The sequence below is a fragment of the Perca flavescens genome, chromosome 4, assembly GCF_004354835.1.
Source record: "Perca flavescens isolate YP-PL-M2 chromosome 4, PFLA_1.0, whole genome shotgun sequence".
Classification (NCBI taxonomy): Eukaryota; Metazoa; Chordata; class Actinopteri; order Perciformes; family Percidae; genus Perca; species Perca flavescens.
The window spans coordinates 26,119,121-26,140,495 of NC_041334.1; the positions used below are offsets into that span (position 1 = coordinate 26,119,121).

At 39.8% G+C, this 21,375-nt stretch overlaps 1 protein-coding gene across 1 annotated transcript; it reads right to left on the reverse strand.

Moving 5' to 3' along the window:
- Positions 1 to 334: 334 nt before the first annotated feature.
- On the reverse strand, positions 335 to 18,557 carry prkcda (protein kinase C, delta a). Its single transcript, XM_028576654.1, has 18 exons — positions 18,425 to 18,557; positions 12,450 to 12,579; positions 12,097 to 12,296; positions 11,932 to 11,998; positions 10,438 to 10,594; positions 9,932 to 9,963; positions 9,665 to 9,750; positions 8,977 to 9,106; positions 8,656 to 8,756; positions 7,737 to 7,833; positions 7,434 to 7,564; positions 6,024 to 6,197; positions 5,832 to 5,923; positions 3,007 to 3,069; positions 2,202 to 2,340; positions 1,870 to 2,058; positions 1,511 to 1,639; positions 335 to 1,366 (listed from the first exon to the last, which is right to left on the reverse strand). The coding sequence occupies exons 2-18, from the start codon at positions 12,556 to 12,558 to the stop codon at positions 1,199 to 1,201; spliced, it is 2,064 nt and encodes a 687-aa protein (XP_028432455.1). The 5' UTR covers positions 12,559 to 12,579; positions 18,425 to 18,557; the 3' UTR covers positions 335 to 1,198.
- Between the last annotated feature and the right edge of the window lie 2,818 nt (positions 18,558 to 21,375).

Here is a 21,375-nt window from a genome sequence, read left to right on the forward strand (position 1 = left end):
AATTTACATCTCCTGAAAATGCCATACCAATTATAAGCACTTTTGCATCACTGTAAGAACAACAGAAAGAGCAAATCTGTCTTCTGTAGGATTTATTGATCCTAAGAGAACCAGCCTATGATAGGTTGCTTAAGGATATAGATTAGTTATTTATTTTAATTTGGATTATGGCACCATAGATAATATATGATATTGCACCAGAGATAAGCCCTGACCTAACTAAACCCTCTTAAATGTTCTTGTTTTTGAGACCTTAATCTTTCATTGTATGATGTCAATGTAAACTGCTGATATATACATATTTTTAAATAGTACAGAAGACTTGGGAGTTGATGTTTTTTTAATCAGATGTAAAAGATGGAGACAGTAAAAAAAAAAGTACATCCTTAGCGAACAAATATACATGTTACAGCAATATACATATACATTGTCTATATACAGCGTTTCAGTGACTCCTCACTTACTGTTTGAAGTCACGTACCTTTACTGACCTTTTGCACTGACTGCCTCCTCTGTACACAGATAGGACCTTTCAATTCAGCTGAGAACAGCTGTTAATCTATTAAAATTTGTTCTTTATATGGGACCGGAAAGCCAATAAACACAAGTTCTTCTTTATCAGCCAGACATGATTCATTCAGTCAAAGGCAAGAATTCAGATGTTCCAACAACAGATAACATCCATTATTAATCTATATTTAAAGACAAATAAGTTTTTGTTGGTCTGAGATTTCTATACATGCAATTAACTCATTCACACACAAAAAATCTACATTTGAAGTATACAGCATAATTTATTCCTATAGGTTTCTTTCCCTCTTCATACTATTTTATTCCCAGTTAGGTTGAATTAAATGTTACAAAAAGGGACACAAAATAGCTGCAGATGGTAGCAGTGACGTCAAGTGAAATTAAGGATCTTCAACCTCCCGCCCTTATATTATTACTCATACAGGCTTTCACAACCTAGACAAATAATAAGCATGCACACAAACACAATACTGTCAATTTGTACAGTACAAGAGCCCGTTTCTATGCTTATCATTTCTACACGTATCCAAGGAGAATGGTTTGTGCTTAAAATAAGGTCACACAAATACTGATTGTGGAACAGCTCATTCATTTGTAAGTTTAACAAGGTGACAGAATAAGGGAACTGTCCGTAAGCGGTAGAGATGTAACCCAGGTCTGACTGTCATCACAACACTCTCTTTTCTAAAAGTTGCTCCATCTTAGGGTTGATGAATGAAAAGCCAGCGAATGCCGCCTGATCCATGGAGTCTATGAAGTTCTTATCGCTGTAGGAGAGACGAGGCTTCTCACTGAGGAACTCCCGATCAAAGTTGCTGCAATCATTTGGTGCTTTCTGAAATTGACAACAATCTTATTTCGGCAAAATTATAAAACAGAGGCACTCATCACAGATTATAGACATATGTAAACACAGCACATGATCCATATTTTTTCATAATTGAATCCTCAGTGACTCCTTAGTCTATGTAGGGCCTACCACTTTGGGTTTGAAGGGGGGTTCAATCTCTCTATTCTCCAAGGCCTGCCAGTTGATGGTCTTGAAGAACGGCTGGAAACGGACATTACCCACGATCCCAAGCCTGCGAGTGGGGTCTCTTTCGAACAACTGCAGGGTAAGTTAGGAGTGTGCACCATTACATCAGCTCATTTTAAGCTACATACGTTTACATGATTTAATTGGATTTAAATAGATTTCATCAACATATTCTCTTATCTTGTACAGGAGTATATGGTCCTTGAATTTAAACCATAAAATAATCAAACATGCTAATACCATATAAGCAGAAATGGTGCCCTATAACAGATGTATTCTGTTTAATAGGTATTGGTACAGACCTGCTCAAGCAGGTCCTTGGCCTCCTTGTTGATCCAACGAGGATAGTGGGGAGTATCCATGCGGATGGACTCAAACAGCTCATCCTCATCATCTCCATGGAAAGGCGACTGACCAACCAGCATTTCGTAAAGCAACACCCCAAATGACCACCAGTCAACGGAGAATGAGTATTTCTGTCCCAGGAGGATCTGAGTTGAAACACAATATTATGAAGAAGAACTATTCTAGACAGACACTGACACTTGTTTGCATGCAGAATGATTTAAGCAAATCAGTTGCACATTTGAATATTTCAGAACAAGAAAGCATCTGTAAGTATGAAACACTATACCTCTGGAGCGATATAGTCAGGAGTACCGCAGAAAGTTGTAGCACGATTCTCTCCAAACACATTCTCCTTGCACATGCCGAAGTCAGCGATCTTTATGTGTCCCTCATGGTCCAGCATCACATTGTCTAACTTAAGATCTCTGGAACAAAACAATCACCACGGGAGTGGAAATAAGTAGTGATTTTGAAGATGATAGATTGCAAGTTTGCAATTATAAGGTTTGATCTCACAATTTTGTTTTTATCAGAAATAAGTTAGAATGCCATTTAATGCTTGCATGTTTTAAATGAACTTTTAGAGGAATAAATATGTGATTAAAAGTGCCTTAGTTTTGCCAGCTGGACTGTGAAATCTTGAATGCTCACTGCCTTACAACACTGAGATAGGATTCATCAATGTGAATATTCAGTCCACTGTTCATGTGTTAATTTACTCGAAATTTTGTAGAAGTAACCATTATTCTCACATGGTTATAAATTGCAAGCAGTTACACTATTGCTGTGATTTTCAGTCAGCTTTTTACTGCAGGAAATTAACATATTCACAGTTTCCTAAACAGTCCCTGTTCATAACTGCATTACCACAGAATGATAATGAAAAATTGTCAAAATGTGTGGGATTACCTAAGGGAGCAAGGAGTGTCATCAAGTGTATTTTAATATTGCACTTGCAATGTGTATGTGTCTTTATCTTGTGGAAGATAGGAAAATAATCAAACAAGGTCAGCTGTGATGTAAAGAATATAGTAGTATAGTATTAGTGCATGTACTGTACTTCCAGATGTTGTACATATTTTTGCTCTGACCTGTAGATGATCCCTTTGGTATGTAAGAACTGAAGACCACAAATGATCTCAGCAGAGTAGAACCTGTTGAGACACACAAATATTACCGACCCATCTCTGGTGGAAAGCCACATGTCTGCGCTGTAGCTATCTCACTGGTGAGTTGGCAGCTGAACACTGGTGTCACTGCAGACTCTTTTCAGCGTAGAGCTGAATTATTGAGTAGGACATTTGTATGGAGTAGCAGACAGGTGAATAACGCTCTCATGATGTGAAACCTGAGAGCTGTAGTGAGCCGAAAGATTAGCCTATCTCTGACCTGCTTCTCTTGTCATCTGTGTCAGGGGAAACAACTGAGTTCTGAGGAGAGATGCTTGGTTCCTTCGGTGAATGATTGTAAAGATTTAAAAAGAATGTGTTTACAGCATTCACTATCTAACATGGACTTGCTAGCATGTTTGCCCAGAGATTATAGATTAAGCTTGCAGGGCAAGATAAAGACAGGAAGAAAAGGGACGAAAAAATAGCTGCGGGCCAGTTCTACATCGTATACAGATATGGGGATTGCCGTGGACAAAGTAAGTTACATACAAAAATACACTGGTAAGTCATTTAAATAGCTCACATTACTGTATTGTGTGAACAGTTAACTTTTGTGGGGAATTAACCATTCCCGGGCTCGCCTTCCTGTGTACAAATGTTCCACCAAGTTCCTTCCCGGGACAATTTTGCAGAAGCACCATAGCTGAGTCCAGGGCTTAGTGATAACTGAGACAGTTGTGATTGGTTTAAAGAAATACAAATAAGCCAGAACATTTTTTTCTCCTATCCTAGAAAGTATGTGTGGTGTACCCAGACCGTACACAGCGCTGTGGAGATAGATATGGCAATGTGAGACTACCTCTGCCCTAACCATAAGAACTTGTTGTCCATTTTAAATAATAATAATAATACATTTTATTTATATAGCGCTTTTCATAGTACTCAAAGACACTTTACAGTAAAACCATGGTAAATACAATAAAAGCAGGTGAAGCAATAAACACGAAACATAAAAACAATCATATTACACAGGTAAAACCTGTTAACCAGCAGTTAACAGTAGATTAAGTGTGATGTTATTATAGGGTGAAGGCTATTCTAAAGAGATGGGTTTTGAGAAGTGATTTGAAAGTGTCCAGGTCAGTACAGTCACGGATGTGTATGGGTAGAGAGTTCCAGAGGGAGGGGGTGGCGATGGCGAAAGCTCTGTACCCCAGGTACGGTGCCTGGTCCTGAGTGTCTGGTTTGTGTTGGAGGAGAGGAGGTTACGGGGGGGAATTGTGGCGGTGGACAAGGACTGAATAGGCAGGTTTTATCTATCGATCGTCTCTCACTTAAAACCCTAACAAACACAGCTCTCTCAGTTAGAAGGAGCACACAGATATACGCACGTCTAAACCTGCTCTACAAACAACACTACAAGCAAAACAGAGTGTAACATGAGGACTAGATATGTGTAAGTTTGGCCACTGCTATGTGACTCAGTAACAGTGAGACGCTGGACTATGCTCTCTACAGCACTGGTTACAGGTTAGCAGTAGCCACTGGGAGAACAGGGCCTTTGTGCTGATAAAGAGGTCAGCAGGAACTCTACAGTTCAGTGACTGCCTGAGGAAAAATATTGCATAACCAAATCCTGGAGATGCTTTTCATTCCACTGTTACAACTTGTGCAGCAATATTTAAACATATATGTTAACAAACATGAAAGCACGTTTTGTTTAAAAATGAATGCATTGTGAGAAACAGCCCACTCTGTTTTTTTCTCACTCACTGAGGGTAAATCATCCATCCAGGCTGAATACAGTCATTGAGTAAGGATTTTAGTGGATGACAACACTAGACCATGTTTGCCAAGTAGAGAATTACTCCTGTAATCAAATGTGTCCAGGGCACAACCACCAGTTTAACTAAAGGAAATGTAACGACAGACTACAAACCTACACACACACCACTATTTAAAAGAAAATACTAGTGTAAGAAAGATAATGGTAAATGCATTGACAGTCTTGCCATTCTTCAAGACATAAAACTACAGTAGCTTGCATGCACTAAAGTCTATCTATCTTTGTTGTCCTCTGATACCTAGAATCAAACCAAACTAGCTTCATCTGAGTTTGTGTATTTTTGCTTCCAAGTTTAACACCATAAAATACCTCACTATCCTTAAGGTGCTTAAAAAATAAAAAAACTATTCTACAATTCCTTAACAACTGGGCAGACTCTGTGATACAATTGATAAAGCTCCAGAAAAGCAACTAATGGTCCTTGTGGTGAGACTTTTTCCTCAACTATTACTGTCCCATTTCAACAAGGTGAAATCAATAAAGGGGGAGGAGAATTAGTCTAACAGCACTTGCAAAGAAATGTTTCACCTCCATCTCTGTTTGTAAATGTGAGACTTTTTAAAACTTTAGTTGGTGGGGTGCCAACAAGCTTTCCCAAGACTTTACAACACTCTCTTTTACCATTGTTTTTTTTCTGGAGGGATTCCCACAAAGTGATGAGTAGAGAGATGGGTGATTGTACTGTAACTAATACCTCCCCATACAAACTGCACACAGGCACTACGAGCTACTTTATCCTTACAAGGTCAGTCTGCCAGTGAGCAGCAGCTAATGACACAGGGAGAGTAAACATGCTGTCTTCTTTACAAGTATCTGCTTTTCATCAGCTCATTTATTCTGTAAGCATGAGGCCGGGAACAGCTACAGGAGCTTGAGAGCACAGAGTAATGATGGCAAGTAGTGTGTGGTTGTTTTTTCACCAAATCTGTATGTTGTCTGTATGACAGGTGTGACTTACGTGGCTCTGTAGAGTTCAAAGCGCCCTTTCTCCTGAATATGAAACATCAAGTCTCCTCCGTTCAGATACTCCATCACAAAGAACAGATGCTCCTGTTGACAAGTTTTACTTTTGAGTATTGAGGACACAATTCCAACTAATGATGTAGTGTAGGAAAAACACTAAGACACTAATGAGATGAAAATGGACTACCTTGGTATGGAAGGTGGAGTAAAGATGTGTGAGGAAGGGGTTATCCCAGGCTAAAGCCAAGACCCTCTTCTCTACCATAGTGCACTCCACATCGTCATCCATCAGCACTACATCTTTCTTTAGAGCCTTTACTGCAAAGTACTCTCCACTACCCTTCAGCTCTGCCAGGAGAACCTGTGAGGCGAAGAGAAGAGGAGAATGAGAGAAACTTGAATTGTTTTCTTCCTTAATAAGAGCATGAAGTTTGAAATGTCAAGATATGTGTTAATTAGTCGCTCAATGGCGCTGCCTGGAAGACGACGTTGGGCGCTTAAAACACCAAACACCTAATTAGTCTCGTATTGCCACAGCTCTGTGTGTGTGTGTGTGTGTGTCAGGGTAGGAACTCAGTATATCAATACATTGCTTTATTGAGGTGCCAGCACTAATTTGAATGTTTTTTTTCTGTCTACGAAAATTAGACGAATGATGGGAGAACAATGGTGGTTTTTAAGGTGTTTCTTTCATGAGGGTGTACGGTTTAGCCCTGAGGACAATGTTGTGGACATATATCAGCTAATGAGCCTCTTTAATATGCAATCAAATAAGGAAATTTGGTTTTAGGAGATGATTGCAGATTTTCCCGTCTTTTCTCTCACAGACTCACAGTGTCTGCCCTTAAATTCTAAATGTGTTCATTAAGAAATGTTTAATACAGCCATGCAGAGGGAAAGTTAATTTGGAATGTAAATGATCAGATTAAAACTTTTTTAAATTATAAAAACACATTAACACAACAGCTCATCACTAAGACAGGCGCAAATGATCCTGAATGGACCAGGATCATAAAGATTCTTTTGTTGTCATCATCTCATCCCATTTACAAAAAAATACTCTGCTGTCAGAAAGCCCTGTTAAGACTGAAAGAGCGTGAGCGTTAAACATGAGGGTAGCTCAGTTATGACGGACAATTGATTTAAAGCAAAGAGGATGACACACTAAAACTCTGGGATCTTTGTTGTTGGGGAGCGGGGGGGGGGACGCTCTAGCTTATTTGTATGTCTTTAACCAATCACAACTGTCCTGGGCGGCCCTAAGCCCAGGATGCAGCAACGATGCCCTTGCAAAATAGATAACAGAGATAGCTGAAGGGGAGGTACATCACTCGCCGAATGCCAGGCTTCATCCCAGCAATGTACATCCATTGAGCCAGACTGTGTTAATACATTCAAACATGTTGTCCACTGCTCCTAATTTGATCAAACACCTACATTTTATGTCATAATTTTTATATGAGGCCTCTGTGTGCCAGTGTATATGACAGTTGACAAGTGTTGACGGGGGTGTTGTTCATTCACTCATGATTATCCTCTCACTCTTGGATTGGGGCAGTCTCACGGTAAATATATCACTGATATAGTTGCTTTGTACCTTGCCAAAGCTGCCTTTTCCCAAGACCTTTTGGAAGACAAAGTTGTCCACGTTGATGCGGGTCAAATGAGTTATACGAGACTGAGGCCGTGGGTTGGACCCCTCCCACAGTCTGCCATAGGGAGATCCATCTAATGGACAAACGTTTAGCAATTACCACATAAACAATTACTTATTTATATAATAATCTTAAACAATGAACACTTTGCATATTATTCTGCAAGTATTATTATCAGTAGAGAGTCTATACTTCTCACATGAATGCATGTAAGTACACGCACATACAGAAAAACACTGACTGACCAGTGATATCCAGTCCAGCAAGCTTGCTAACTTCATCGTAGATTCCAATATCAGGCAGATCAGGCATGTTTGGATCTGAACGGCGGGTGGACGATTTCTGATGGAATAAAGAAAGAAAAAGAAAAAATAAGCATAAAACAGCCAGATAAATAGTTTCTCAGCAATGGTTACCCATCTAGCTGTGGTATATCCAATGTGAACACATTTTTTCAGATTCTTCTCTTAAACAATGATAGTGTGCTCTGACTGACCCCTTAACTACATACATTTAGAGGCCTGTAAAAAGAGAACAAGAGAACCGAAATAAGAAATATAAAAAAAAAAAAATAAGAAATAGGCCCAGAAAATAACTGGATTCAGGACTGAAATGGGGTCAAGATTACAGCGAAAAGAGGTCAGGCTAAAATCATGGTACAAGTCAAAACTGAAGTTTTTTTTTATCACTTTATGAGTAAAATTATTGTGATTTTTTTGTTATATTTTTGCCACAAGATAGATCACACCCTAGAACTTGGACAACATCCAAATGATCTGTTACCAAAGCTCACTTCAGATTTGCCTCCAACTCCTAAATAGAAAACGATGCTATTTTTGTAAGTATAAATGTTTGTGGAAAAAAAGGTTAATGTGAAAAATCGTATAACCTGGGGCAGGGCATTAAAATGTATTACATGCTTTTCTATAATTGTGTTTATCATCTCATCATTAAGTAAATATACTTTAAACTCAGCTCATACACTAAAAGCTAAGTGAGAGATAGTGTAATCTGATATCCACAATGTCTGAAAGAGCCATTGTATGATTTAATTAGGTGGTATGGTACTTAAGTCAGACTTGTCCTTCAAATTCTTGACTTTACTTTGACTTGACTCTTGATTGGACCATACATCGAACGACTTGTGACAGTCTCCATCCTCACCTGGCTGACTTGTGTGAGTGCTTCAGCTAGTAGTTTCTGGTTGATACCACAAAGGTTGGCTACTTTATCCTGACACTTGTGATGGACATTCATGGCACAATCTACAAATGGAACAAAAAAAGGCTGTTAAAGATAAAAGTGCACACTTAACACTCCAACAGTTAGTCAATTATAAAATAGCAACAAATTGCCGGTGCAACACAGATGTCTTCTTACTTGATGGTTTTATTTCTTAAGGTGCATAACAGTGACTAACGTTTCAATGTAAGGTTACATCTTCATCAGAGTCCAGAGAGTTAATCAATTATATCTGCACTGTACCTTCACACTTGAGGCCTTGTTTGACAAGACCCCACAGCAGACTTCCACAGTGGTCGCAGAAGGTGGGACTCATATAGTTGTTGGTCTTAAAACGGTGCGGCATGTCAATTTTAAAGCGCTCCTTCTGGAACTGCGGAGACAAACGGAATTCATCATCTCCATGACTGACCCATGGCAAAGGAATTCTAATCAGTGGCCTGTGATACTTCACAGCCCTGCGCAGCTACCTCCTTTTCTTCTTATCTTTTTGCTTTGTCTTTTGCTTCCCTCTCTGAGATTATAGAAGTGAAGTGACCACGCTGCTGGATAGAAAGTTCCTTGCGTGTTCCCAGGTCTACCTCTTCACTGATTTAGATTGCCTCTCTGAGACCACTCCCCATGTGTGTGCTTGATCGTTTCCATGCAACCATTATCTAGGTCAGGTGTTTTTTGATTGTCTTAACCACCAATATTGATGATCGTTGAAAAGGGCGTCTTATTGCATGTGGACCCTGACTGGTATCTGTCTTTGTTTTAAACTCTGACCCAGCAACACCTGCCAGTTCAATGATTTTTCCATCATTGTTCAAACTGTTATGGAGGGATACTTTACTACAACAGCAAAAACCAGAGTAAGAAAAGCCCACACTAAACTAAAATCAGCCATATGGAGAACATGGTGTACTGCACAAAAAAAATTGATACGTACCACAGTATCCCGACTGTTGGCAGCAGTACCCGTACATCTGCCGATGATTTTGTCTATGCATTTCTTGTGGATGGCTGCATTGCACTCTGTTAAAACCAAGATATAAGAGATTTGTATACTTTGATACAGTATCTGAGCATATCATGTACACTGGCCCCGCAGATAAAACAGTGAAGTACATATTTTTAATACATACCATCTATGCACTGGGTTGCTATTTCAAGTATTGCACAAAGCACAGGAGTTTTAAAATGATTGTACACTTACGTCTGCATTTATAGCCTTGCTTGTTGAGTCCCCTGTGGGAGGCAAAGTGACACTAATGGGTCAGTCTGTATCAGTCTTTTGAATGATCATGTGAATATGAATGATTTGCTGATTCATCACTTAGTTTGTGATAATGAACAGCTGCAGTACACCCATGCTGATTTGTGTATCAGGGTTTCCTTTTTCTACAAACTTCCTCTCCAGAGAGATCAAATTGGGCTTCAAAGCACATCTGTTGCTATCAAAAAATGACAAACATTGCCATTACCAGAGATGTTAAAACTTAAAGGGTAAGTTGACCTTATTGGTTTTATCCAAAAACACCATAAGCAACCTGTCTTTCTAACATATGTTAAGGGAGAGTATTAAATGCTGCAATATCAGGAAGTTCCAAAATATTATGTTTTATGTTCTTCTGTTTAAATCTATCTAATCTGTGGTTCATGAGTTCCCCTTTAGCTGCCTTGAAAGTTGGTTTATAGGGCTGAGGAGTAGGCTAGTCTGACCAGACAAATTCTCTGCACACGGAGCAGAAAGTGGGCTGTCTGAAGAACGTGGCAATGAACTCATGGTTCTTTATGAAGTGGATCTTGGCCTGCTTGATGGCCCCTCGTCTACGGTTCAGGGTAGGAGCCTCCTCCTCCTTGCCAGCCTGCTTACTCTCTTCAAGATACACAGAGAAACAAAGATCAGTCATCCCACAACACTGCAATGGAAAAACAAAGGTCATTTCACATGCATTACAAATTGCTGATTATCAAAGGAATTGCTCATGTGAATGACTGTGAATAATAAGATTAAAGTTGCTGGGCAGTCTGTGTATATGTGAGGGTGGGGGGTGTTAAAAATCAAAGGAATGATAACTTCAGACTAGAAATTAGACAAGCTGGTTGTGGAGCTACAGGTTAAGTTTTATCAACATGGTATTTGGGAATTTGATGAATGCTAAAGTTAAGAGAGAAAGATTCTTTAGATTTTTAATACTATTCACTCACTTTCTTACTCTACTCTATTTCTCAATCGGCTTCTTACTATGAGTGATGCGGCCCTACATGAACACAACATTTTTTGCTTTCAAAGTTAGAACAGTTATTGTTATTTCACATAAGCGAGTTTCTGCTTTTGTTTGTGTTTTTGTCTGTGCTCTAGTTAAACAGTTGAATCAGAATCTGATGAGAGCCCCCCTCCCTAGGGTCTGGGAGCAGCTTTGGAAGGGACACAAATCGCAATTTAAAATTATTATTTTTTAATGGAAAACATGGTTGTAACGGCGCAACAAAATTAAAATTCATAGTAAAAGGTAATAATAATACTGTTGACCCTGCTAACCCGTTCTGGAGCTACCTGATGGTGCCCCGACTTCACTTTGCTGCCAGTGGCCGGAGCGGACATGCTGTCAGCACTCTTCCTGACTTTAATGTTATCTGATGACAGGGTTGTCTGCTAATGTTTCCAGGCCCCTGTCAATCAAGTCTGATTAAACCACACCCACACAGTCCTGATGAAGCAGATCAGGTGACTTTTTGAGTGTAAAACTCTTGATCAGTAACAATTAAGAGAGTTTTTTTAGTTAGTAATATGTAATATTATAGAGCATGGGGTATTCAATTCAAATTTAAAAAGGTCCAGTTACTAAAATTTCTTCCCAGCAAAGGTCTGAAACTCATAATGTCTAAATTGTGTCTTATAGCCTACCCCTACCTCAATCAAACAAAATCAACAACGTGCATTTCCATATTATTTCATATCAAAGAAGTTCTTTATATCTATAAAGTAAATAAAATGTATTCTCATTTATTGGCCATTTGGTGATACCAGTTATGAAGGAATACTTAAGCTTTTAACCCAAGTTTATAGTGACTTTGGTGACAACATGGAAAATGTTACACCAGAGAAAGCAAAGCAACCAGACATCTACAGGAAATTATATAAATAACAGAAAAAAGTCCACAAGCAGGAAAAGAAGAAAGAAGATCATGTTTCCATTTTAATTATTTTACCTGTATCCACTTCCTCTAGAAAATACTGCACTGCCATCATCACTTTCCCAGAAGGATGAAGATCCACCTGAACACACAAACACACAGTTAGACACACAGACAGTTACACTTAGACAGCCTAAGATATTCCTCTACAGGGACAGAGGATAATCTGTAATGTCCTACCCAGAACTCAGAGCGCCCGTTGGCTTTCTTGCAGCGCTCAGCAAGGACAGACACTCCGACGGTGACCTCAGCCAGCGGCTCCTCTGCTGTCTTCATCAGCAGTATCTCCAGCACACGACCTTCATAGATGTGGGCATCAAAAGTGGCCTTCCAAGCCGGGTACATGGTGGGTTTCCGCTGAACCAGGGTCTTACCTCTATCTAAGAAAAGGAAGGTGGACAGAGAGAGAAACAAAGAAATATCTTTTAATGTTTTCAAGCACAGGAAATAAGAAGGAAGTGACATCTTTGTTACAGACATAACAACTTCTGTAAAAAAAAAAGGGTGATGTAGGCTTTCAAAGAGTTTCTCACCAGTTGTCAAGGCCTCCTTCAACTTGATTGCACAGAAAGGCGGGTCGGCCAGAGGAAGCAGGAGGCCCAAGTCGTACGAGTTAAAGGCGATCCTCAAGAAAGGAGCCATGGTGCCAAGTACCAATGTCACCTGCTTTCAGAGATGGACAAACCTAGTGTTACCCTGGTGACATTTATCTATAATTACATGTTACACGCACAGCTGCAATTCGTCCTCATATATCTTATTATATTGTATACACACACAATTGTTGCATATTCTGCAGCAATACTGCTGGCTCACAGTTAGGCACGAAGATAAGTATTATAGGTATCTGTCAGGGGTGTGACGAGACACTCATGTTAAACATGGACGGGTTGGCTCAGTGGGTAGAGCAGGCGCACGTACAGTATACTGAGAAGTTTATGCCTTGACGCAGAGGTCCAGGGTTTGAATCTGACCTGTGATAATTACCTGCATGTCCTCCCCCTGTCTCTCACCTAGCTGTCCTATCAAATAAAGGTGGAAAAGCCCAACAAATCTTTAAAATAATAAGGTAAACGTATTTTAGACAAATGTTCAGATTTCCAACTATTCGGAACTCTCCGGTTTCAACAGTTTTTTCTACTCTGGCTAAGTGTTACACAACTCTAAGCCGGCCATCTATGATTGGTCATTTGCTCCAAGTATGCAGGACTAGAGTGTTTTTTTTAAGCCACTGCGGTGTTATATTGTCCCATGTAACTACATGCTAATGGCAGTATACAATGTCACCTTGGCTGCCAGTGTCGTTAAATTCTCCCCAATTTTGGGTCTCAATACTCCTGAAACATGTCCGATTGGGTAGTGTTTGGTTCAGAAGCCTTTATCTGCAATTGTTTACGGTAGAAAGTGCTGCTTCGTTCCACTACAATCTAACGTTAGCATACTGCTAACTATTAAGTAGCTACATGCTAACGCGACATAGCTGTAATCTGTTAATACATCCATGGTCTCATACAGAGGGTGAATACAGGTGCAGCAGCCATGGGCAGTATGAGAAAAATAAAGTGTTTTTTTAACATTAAAGCATGTAAACATGTTCTAGTTCAAACACAAAATGCAAGTATGATCCTGAAAATGCTATATAATAGTTGCCCTTTAACACTATTTTAAAGAAATCGTATATCTTAATAGTCTTTTCTTCAATTGAAAGTCACAAAACAAGCACTGTGAAAGGTTTTGCCACAAACTCAAATGGCTTCTCTCCTGTATAACTAACTTTTTCAGACCTAATAACTGCGCCGTTTCCACCGGGAATCCAAAATGCTGCCACCCAAAGGATTTAAAAGTGGGTAGGGTTGGGTACCGTTCACATTTTTACCAGTACCATTACCTGAAATTGGGTACCTTTTTCCAGTACTTAAAAAAATTATATCAGTTGTTAAAATGATGCCAAACCTATTCATCCTATTTACTTAGAACATTTTTTTTATCTTAAACACCACACAAAATACAACACCTACCTCTCCCCTCCCAAACCCGTCCCACCAAACCTTTTAAATCAAATAATTATTAATTTCTTACACTGCATTGTAACTTTTATTTTTGTATTTGTATCTCATTCTATTTTTATTTAAATGACACTTTTTAATTGCCCTTTAATGTTTTATGTAAAGCACTTTGAATTGCCTTCAACTTCCAGCCTGTCACCAGGGCATAGTGAACACCATTGCGCCTGTCTGTCTCAGAAGAAGTGTACGTTAACTGCACCGCTATCTCGCCATTATATTACATAAAAGCAATCGCTGTCTGCAAGAAGTTTTGAAAACTGTAACCACACTTGTGAACGCTTTACCGGTATTGCCGCGACTCACTGTGACTTAAACAAGCTGCGGAGGCGACATAATGTTAGTTTGCTGCGTGTGTCCGAGCTGAGCCCCGCTCTCTGTGAAACATGCAGAGAGGACAGAGAAGCTCGCGCTTACATGCTCTCAGGTATCAAAATTTGGTACAGATTGATTTAACGTGAATCGGTACTCGATAGTACCGACGTAAATCTGCACTTGTGCACTGAATGATATTGCGAGACAACTCTTCACCTCGACAAGAAACATCGCGAGATCTCATGGGACGAGATCTCGTCACACCTCTACAACATCAGAGAGAGAAGATAAGATACTGCTCCTTCAATTGACATCTAAGAAATAGATTTAAAACATATTTCTGACATCCTGTCAGACAACTGTGCACCTGCATTCAAAAACAGTAGATGGATGTGTCAGAAAGGACAAAGTGACTTCTGTTAAAGTCAAGTCAATTTTATTTATATAGCCCACTATCAAACATCACAAATTTGCCTAGGGGCTTAACAATCTACAATGAACGATCTATCCTTAGACACTCAATTCAGATAAGGAAAAGCTCCCAAAAAAAAACATTTAACAGGAAAAAATGGAAACCTCATGGAGGGAGCAACAGAATAGGAATCCCTCTAACAGGACGGACATGCAATAGATGTCGTGTGTACAGAATAGACCAAAGTAAAATAAATAGTTTTTTATGGTAAGTAAAAACTTGTACTTTGTACTACATTTCTACTGAGTCACACCCACACAGAGGAGGGAAACAAAACATGTTTACACCTCTGTCAACAAGACCTGTTTTTGTGTGTTGAACTATTGTAGGTGTTTTGTATCTTATTCCAAAGCTGGCTGTTGGAGGTAAAAAAACAACAACAACAACACAATTCATCATATGATATGACACGTATGTTTTATGTCATATTTGTCCAATACTTTAAGATGTTTCCATTGCTAGTAAGAAAAAACAAACATTTCAAAAACATAATTTTGGGTTCTTGTGATGGGCATTTGTCAGTTTTTTGATAGAGATCTGAGATAGAGAGAAAAAAAAAAAAATCAACACACTAGTTGCATCCTTGTGCATGTGAGGTGAAATGTATGCTGATAGTGGCACATTGGAGAGAGAGCTCAATGTCACCCTACATGCTGGGCACTAGCTGTTGCATTCTAGGGTTGCACGATATTGACAAAATGTGATATTGCAAAAATGTGATATTGCAATATTGATTATGAATATTGCGATATAGACATTAATTTTGATATTTTTAAACATATGTAAAATTGGAAAAGTTATGGGAAAACGCATCAAAATAGATTCATAACAAATAAAACAAGTTTTCTTACAACACAAGGTTTATTGGTCATATTGGACTGGTACAACATGAATAAATAAATATTGGCCATGTCTTCAGAACAGGACATGTTTCACTGGTTGTACAGTATAAAATAATAATAATAAAATCGAACAGGACACAACTTTTTTTCGTTTTTTTGATTCGTTCCGTTTAGTTGTCTCTATCAATTTCTTCACTTACACTGTCACTCTGTCAAAATATGCACACACCTGGTACGCTATTGTCACGTAGTGGACCCTTGCGCTCACGTGTAACAACATGTGCAAGTGGCACGGTAACTGGCCAATGAAAGGATGATCATTATAGCGTTTCAAGCGGGCTCTAAATCGAACACAACTAAGCCACACAGCCAATGGACCGGACGCAGCGCTCCACAAAATATTGCAAAGATTGCAACCCCTTTCAATATAATATTGCGCAACATGATATTGCGATAACGATATTGAGTCGATATATCATGCACCCCTATTGCATACATGATTTACTGGTTGCAAAGCTTCCAACCTCAGCTTTTTCTGTAACACCCATGCACCACTAGTTTCTGTACAGTATGTGCAATGCAAAGGGTGACGCCCATCAATTTCACATGTTGGCCAGGCACTTCAATCACACTCATACTGTCTTGCATGTTTTGTCTACACCACTATGTATAAAATACAACCACAATGTCAATGTGCCCCCAAATCATTTAAGCTTCTGCTACTTTGTTTGGTTCCCTTTCACTGTTTTCTTGACTGTGTAGTTTCTGAAAGGTTGCAGCTGCAACAGTGGAGGTGTTTTCCCGTACTACAAAGGCTGAGCGAGCCTCAACATGTCGTTAATCCAAATACAAGCATGCAGCGCACCACAGTAGGCCTAGCTGGTATTCACAATCCTGAACCCAAAACCGCACACAATGAGACCAGAAAAGTAAGACACAGAAAAAAACACAGGGAAGAAAAAAAGTTCACACTAAGAGGGGAGGGTGTTAAACAGTCATATTCACTTACTGACGCGCGGCTGCTTTGAGCTGTGATGTCAGGGTTTTTGGAGTTAATCAATAGCAAGCACACTGTGTTATTGAGGGCGGTAGTGATTGATTACCTAGCAAACTGTGTGCAGTTTCGATTTGTTCCATCTGTTAAATTCAGTAGTTATGTTGCATGCACCAGTACAATGTAACAAGAAAACGTCCACCTAACTTCCTAATATTAATTTTATACAACCTACTTAAGTTCCTGATATCTGCATTAATGACCAACACAAAATTGTGTTTGTACAACTACTACTAGTATGAAGGTTAAATTACTATATTGCTTCACCTAGAATCTGGGTTTAGAGGTTATGTAAGTACACAAAAAATCATATCTTAAAAAATGTGATAAGCAGCTATAATACAGGTGTTGGATGCATGGTGTATAATACAGTTGTAGTAGATGTCAAGCCTAAGTGCGGGAGACTGAATTGTAAACTAAAACTACAATCAAGTTATTTGATAATTATTACGTTATTATTACATATATTAATTATTGATTTATAAGTGAAGGAGAAATAGGGATGGGGGAATAGTACCCTACCCTTGCTCCACTGACAGAAAAAAGGGAGAAGTAAAATACAGAAAAGGAGAGTGAGCTTGTACAGTGAACTTCTATGGATGTAATTACCACCTCATAATGTAAGCATTACATACATTTTGCAATCTACATTAAACTACACTGCTACTGCTGATGATGGAAACATGTCCTCACATGTACTTCTTAGTCACACACACACACACACGCACACACACACACACACACACACACACACACACACACACACACACACACACACACATACACTGTGTAACTATGCTATGCTTACATATTGCATATTATTTATGAAGCTGTTACAGTGATTTACACTACAACTGTGACCATGCAGCGATTTGAGGATAATGAGAATTAACCGAGAATCAGTCAGTGCATCTCATTTTATTTTTGCAACATTTCTGTCTCTGAAGGATGTGGTTGACTGCAAGTTTCAGATGTTACTTTAAGTCTTTTAGACGACTGACGACAGCGACCGTTTGAGACCAGATTCTCGGTATGACACATAGCCTACAATACATGTAAGTGTTTATTTAAAACAGACTCCCCCTTTCTTTGCTGTCCAGACCTGCCCGCATTCCTTCTCACACCCAGCGTTACAACAAGGCATATTCTGTGACCCGTGAGATTATGTGACCTGAACTGGTATTCCATATTTCCACCATGACCACACAACTGTTTACTATAATAGCTAACAGTGCGTTTATACCTTCTAAAGTGACCCTATTGTATTAAGATCGGGTCACACGTGTGGCCAGTATCGATCAGTCACCTGTCAATGTTTAATCAGTCATTTTTTTCCATAGTGGACCCCGTAGCGCCATAAAATCTGACAGGTCACAGATTCCGTTGCACCATTTCAGTTGTATTAATTAAGCGAGGCGACGCTATCCGAAAAAAGTTGGGGTTTATAACGTTATTTCAATCAGAACGTAACGTTAGTGACAATGTTTCTGAATGCTATAGAAAAGACATTGTGTTAACGTTACTACTGTAAATCAACGTAGGCTAAAGCTTACGCGTGCATATAGCATATAAGACTGACTGTAAATAATGAGCTAACGTCAGCGCCAACAGTCAACGGTTGAACGTCTTCGATTCCGTTAGATGAAAGAAGAATAGGGTGGGGGCGTTTTGGGGGTCTTTGAGTAACTTTTTGCCATCTCCAAACGTTAAGGACCCTAACTCTAGTGAAAACCTCGACTAAAAATAAGAACAGTAGACTCACCTTGTCCTGCAAACTCTGTGCTGTTTCTTTATCACCGCAGCACGACGAAAGTTGCTCTTTCTCTTCCTCTCGTTTTTCGCTGTGGGATTCCGTCGATTGAGGAAGTGTAATGTTAGCGCGCGTTCGCAGAGGCTTTTCGGCAAGCTGTGACGTTTAACACACACACACACATACACACACACACACACATACACACACACACACGCACACACACACACGCACGCACACGCACAAGCAGCCCCAGTAGTTTCAATGCACCCAGTTGCCCTATTTTAAAGGTCCGTTATTATAATACGTTTTTCAGTTTTTCCACATGAGTTGGACCATTCACTTGTCCTTCACACACAAATATGTTTCAGCCACACACATGTAATAGCCTGTCATTTAAGCCCCCTGGCTGATTAATGTGTGTTCCTGCAGACCTGTTGATCAAATGAGCTGGTTAAAAAAAACCTGCACAGGCAACTAACAGATAAGGATCTGCATTGCTGGTGAGTGTGTCCTAGATCACTGTAGTCTAGTACAGCCTATGTGGGGGACAGAAATGGTTTTCTTAACAGTAAAAGTCGTGTGGCAGGGGGTGGGGTCACGTGGCCGGCAGGCTGCGGGGGTAGTTTTGAGGTTTTGAGCTAGGTTTTTGCTGCTGAGGAGGTGGCAGATTGGCTCATGCAGCCAAAGGATCTTTTCTTGTTCTAAACTAATACAAGTAGCCTACGCCAAATTATCCATCCTTTATTTCATGCCTGCTGCACCCACCCCCTCACAAACACACACAAATATAGGCTATGTTTTTTCAAATGATCGCAGGGCAGCTATTCTCATCTGACGACACGAATGACATATAATGACACCTTACTGAGCAACATGGCAGATACATTCATGCAAAGTGAGTCGTAATGAAATGTTTAGGTATGAGAATGTATGTGCTGTAGGCCATGCTGTGCTGCTATAGTGCAAAATGAAATGTAAAGTGAAACCTGTCAAGAACAGGCTGACCGGGCTCAGGTGTGTCAGTGTTCCCCTCTCCTTCTGAGGACTTACATAATAGGCAAATTGTGAGTCACGTTCGACACAGGATGTCTGCAGTGGAGACTGGTGTGTGCACTAAAAACTTCATTGCTTGGCTGCTCTTCTTCTCTGACTCTGACAGATGCACATTCAAAGCTTGAGGAACCCTCTCCTTCTGTTCCTCCTCTAGCAAACACACACACACACACACACACACACACACACACACACACACACACACACACACACACACACCAACTGATCCACCCGTGGGATGTATAGGCTGTAGAACAGGCGGATGTTAAATTTAGCATATAGAGCCTGATGAAGATCCACATAAAAACTCCCTATGCAGTTGATCCATATGGCTGTATGGAGAATTAGAGAAGTAAAGTGGAGAAGTAAAGAGAGTTGCAAAAATAGAGAGCAACTCCACAAAGAAAGGGAACACATAGCTCGCCCACCCTGTTAACCACTGATTTAAACAATCAGACCAAAAGTGTCACCTTGCAATGCTTAAGTGGCAATAAACCAAAAGTAATTTTGATAATAAAATAATAAGGAACGCTGTAATGTTTGAGAGTCACACGCAGAGCCAAGTCTCTTAAAAAAAATAAAAAGTAGGCAGCAGCCATGTCAGCATCTTTCTATAGCAATGATGCTACTACAGCAAATACTGACTCTTAATCCACAGTTTATTTATATGATACCATGTTGTTTTTAATAATACGACTAGAAAATGTTCAGCCATCAGAAAACATGGTCTCTTAGGAATAATTCAACATTCTGGGATATTACACTTATTCGATAAGAGTTAGATGCCATAATTGATGCCACCCTATATGTCAGTTAAAAGTACTATGTGCAACAATTTACATTTATCAAACGCTTTGTATTGCCAACGTGTGAAGATTTTTATGATGCAACTTAAAACCAGAGACCTACCCTGACTTTCTCCATTGCCTATAACAGCCTGTGGACTGCTTTTTATTTAACTGATTCAGACGTTTTTTGTCTAGGAATATCTAAAGGATGTGACATTTATGCATGGTCCTGAAAATGCGAAGCCGCCTAGGACAGAATTGAATACTTCACTTGCAAATACATATATACTGGTACTAAGCACATGGACATGTACATACAGTACATCTATACTTCACTTCCACATACATATATATATTTTACTTGCACATACATATATTCTCTTGCGCATTGTGATAGCCAATCTTAAGTGGCAACCTTTTGCACTCACATTTATTTTCTTTGGCTTACGTGTTAAAGATTGGTTCATATCATTTCTCAGGCACATTATATGCTTTTGTTTCATTCAACCATTAATTGTGTGAATGCTGATTCAGCAGCATTCACAGTATTGTTATCCAATTTTTCATTCTTCAACTTTCTTTGGTCGCCTCTAACTTCTGCATACGTTCAGCTACAAAAAACACTAAAATATCAAAATGTTCAGCTCTCAAGCACATGATGGGACTTCTTCAACATTTGTTCAGCTATTTATACTTTTTAAATATTACGCTTTTTATAAACATCCATCCATCCATCTTCGTCCGCTTATCCGGTGTCGGGTCGCGGGGGGAGCAGCTCCAGCAGGGGACCCCAAACTTCCCTTTCCCGAGCAACATTAACCAGCTCCGACTGGGGGATCCCGAGGCGTTCCCAGGCCAGGTTGGAGATATAATCCCTCCACCTAGTCCTGGGTCTTCCCCGAGGCCTCCTCCCAGCTGGACGTGCCTGGAACACCTCCCTAGGGAGGCGCCCAGGGGGCATCCTTACCAGATGCCCGAACCACCTCAACTGGCTCCTTTCGACGCAAAGGAGCAGCGGCTCTACTCCGAGCTCCTCACGGATGACTGAGCTTCTCACCCTATCTCTAAGGGAGACGCCAGCCACCCTCCTGAGGAAACCCATTTCAGCCGCTTGTACCC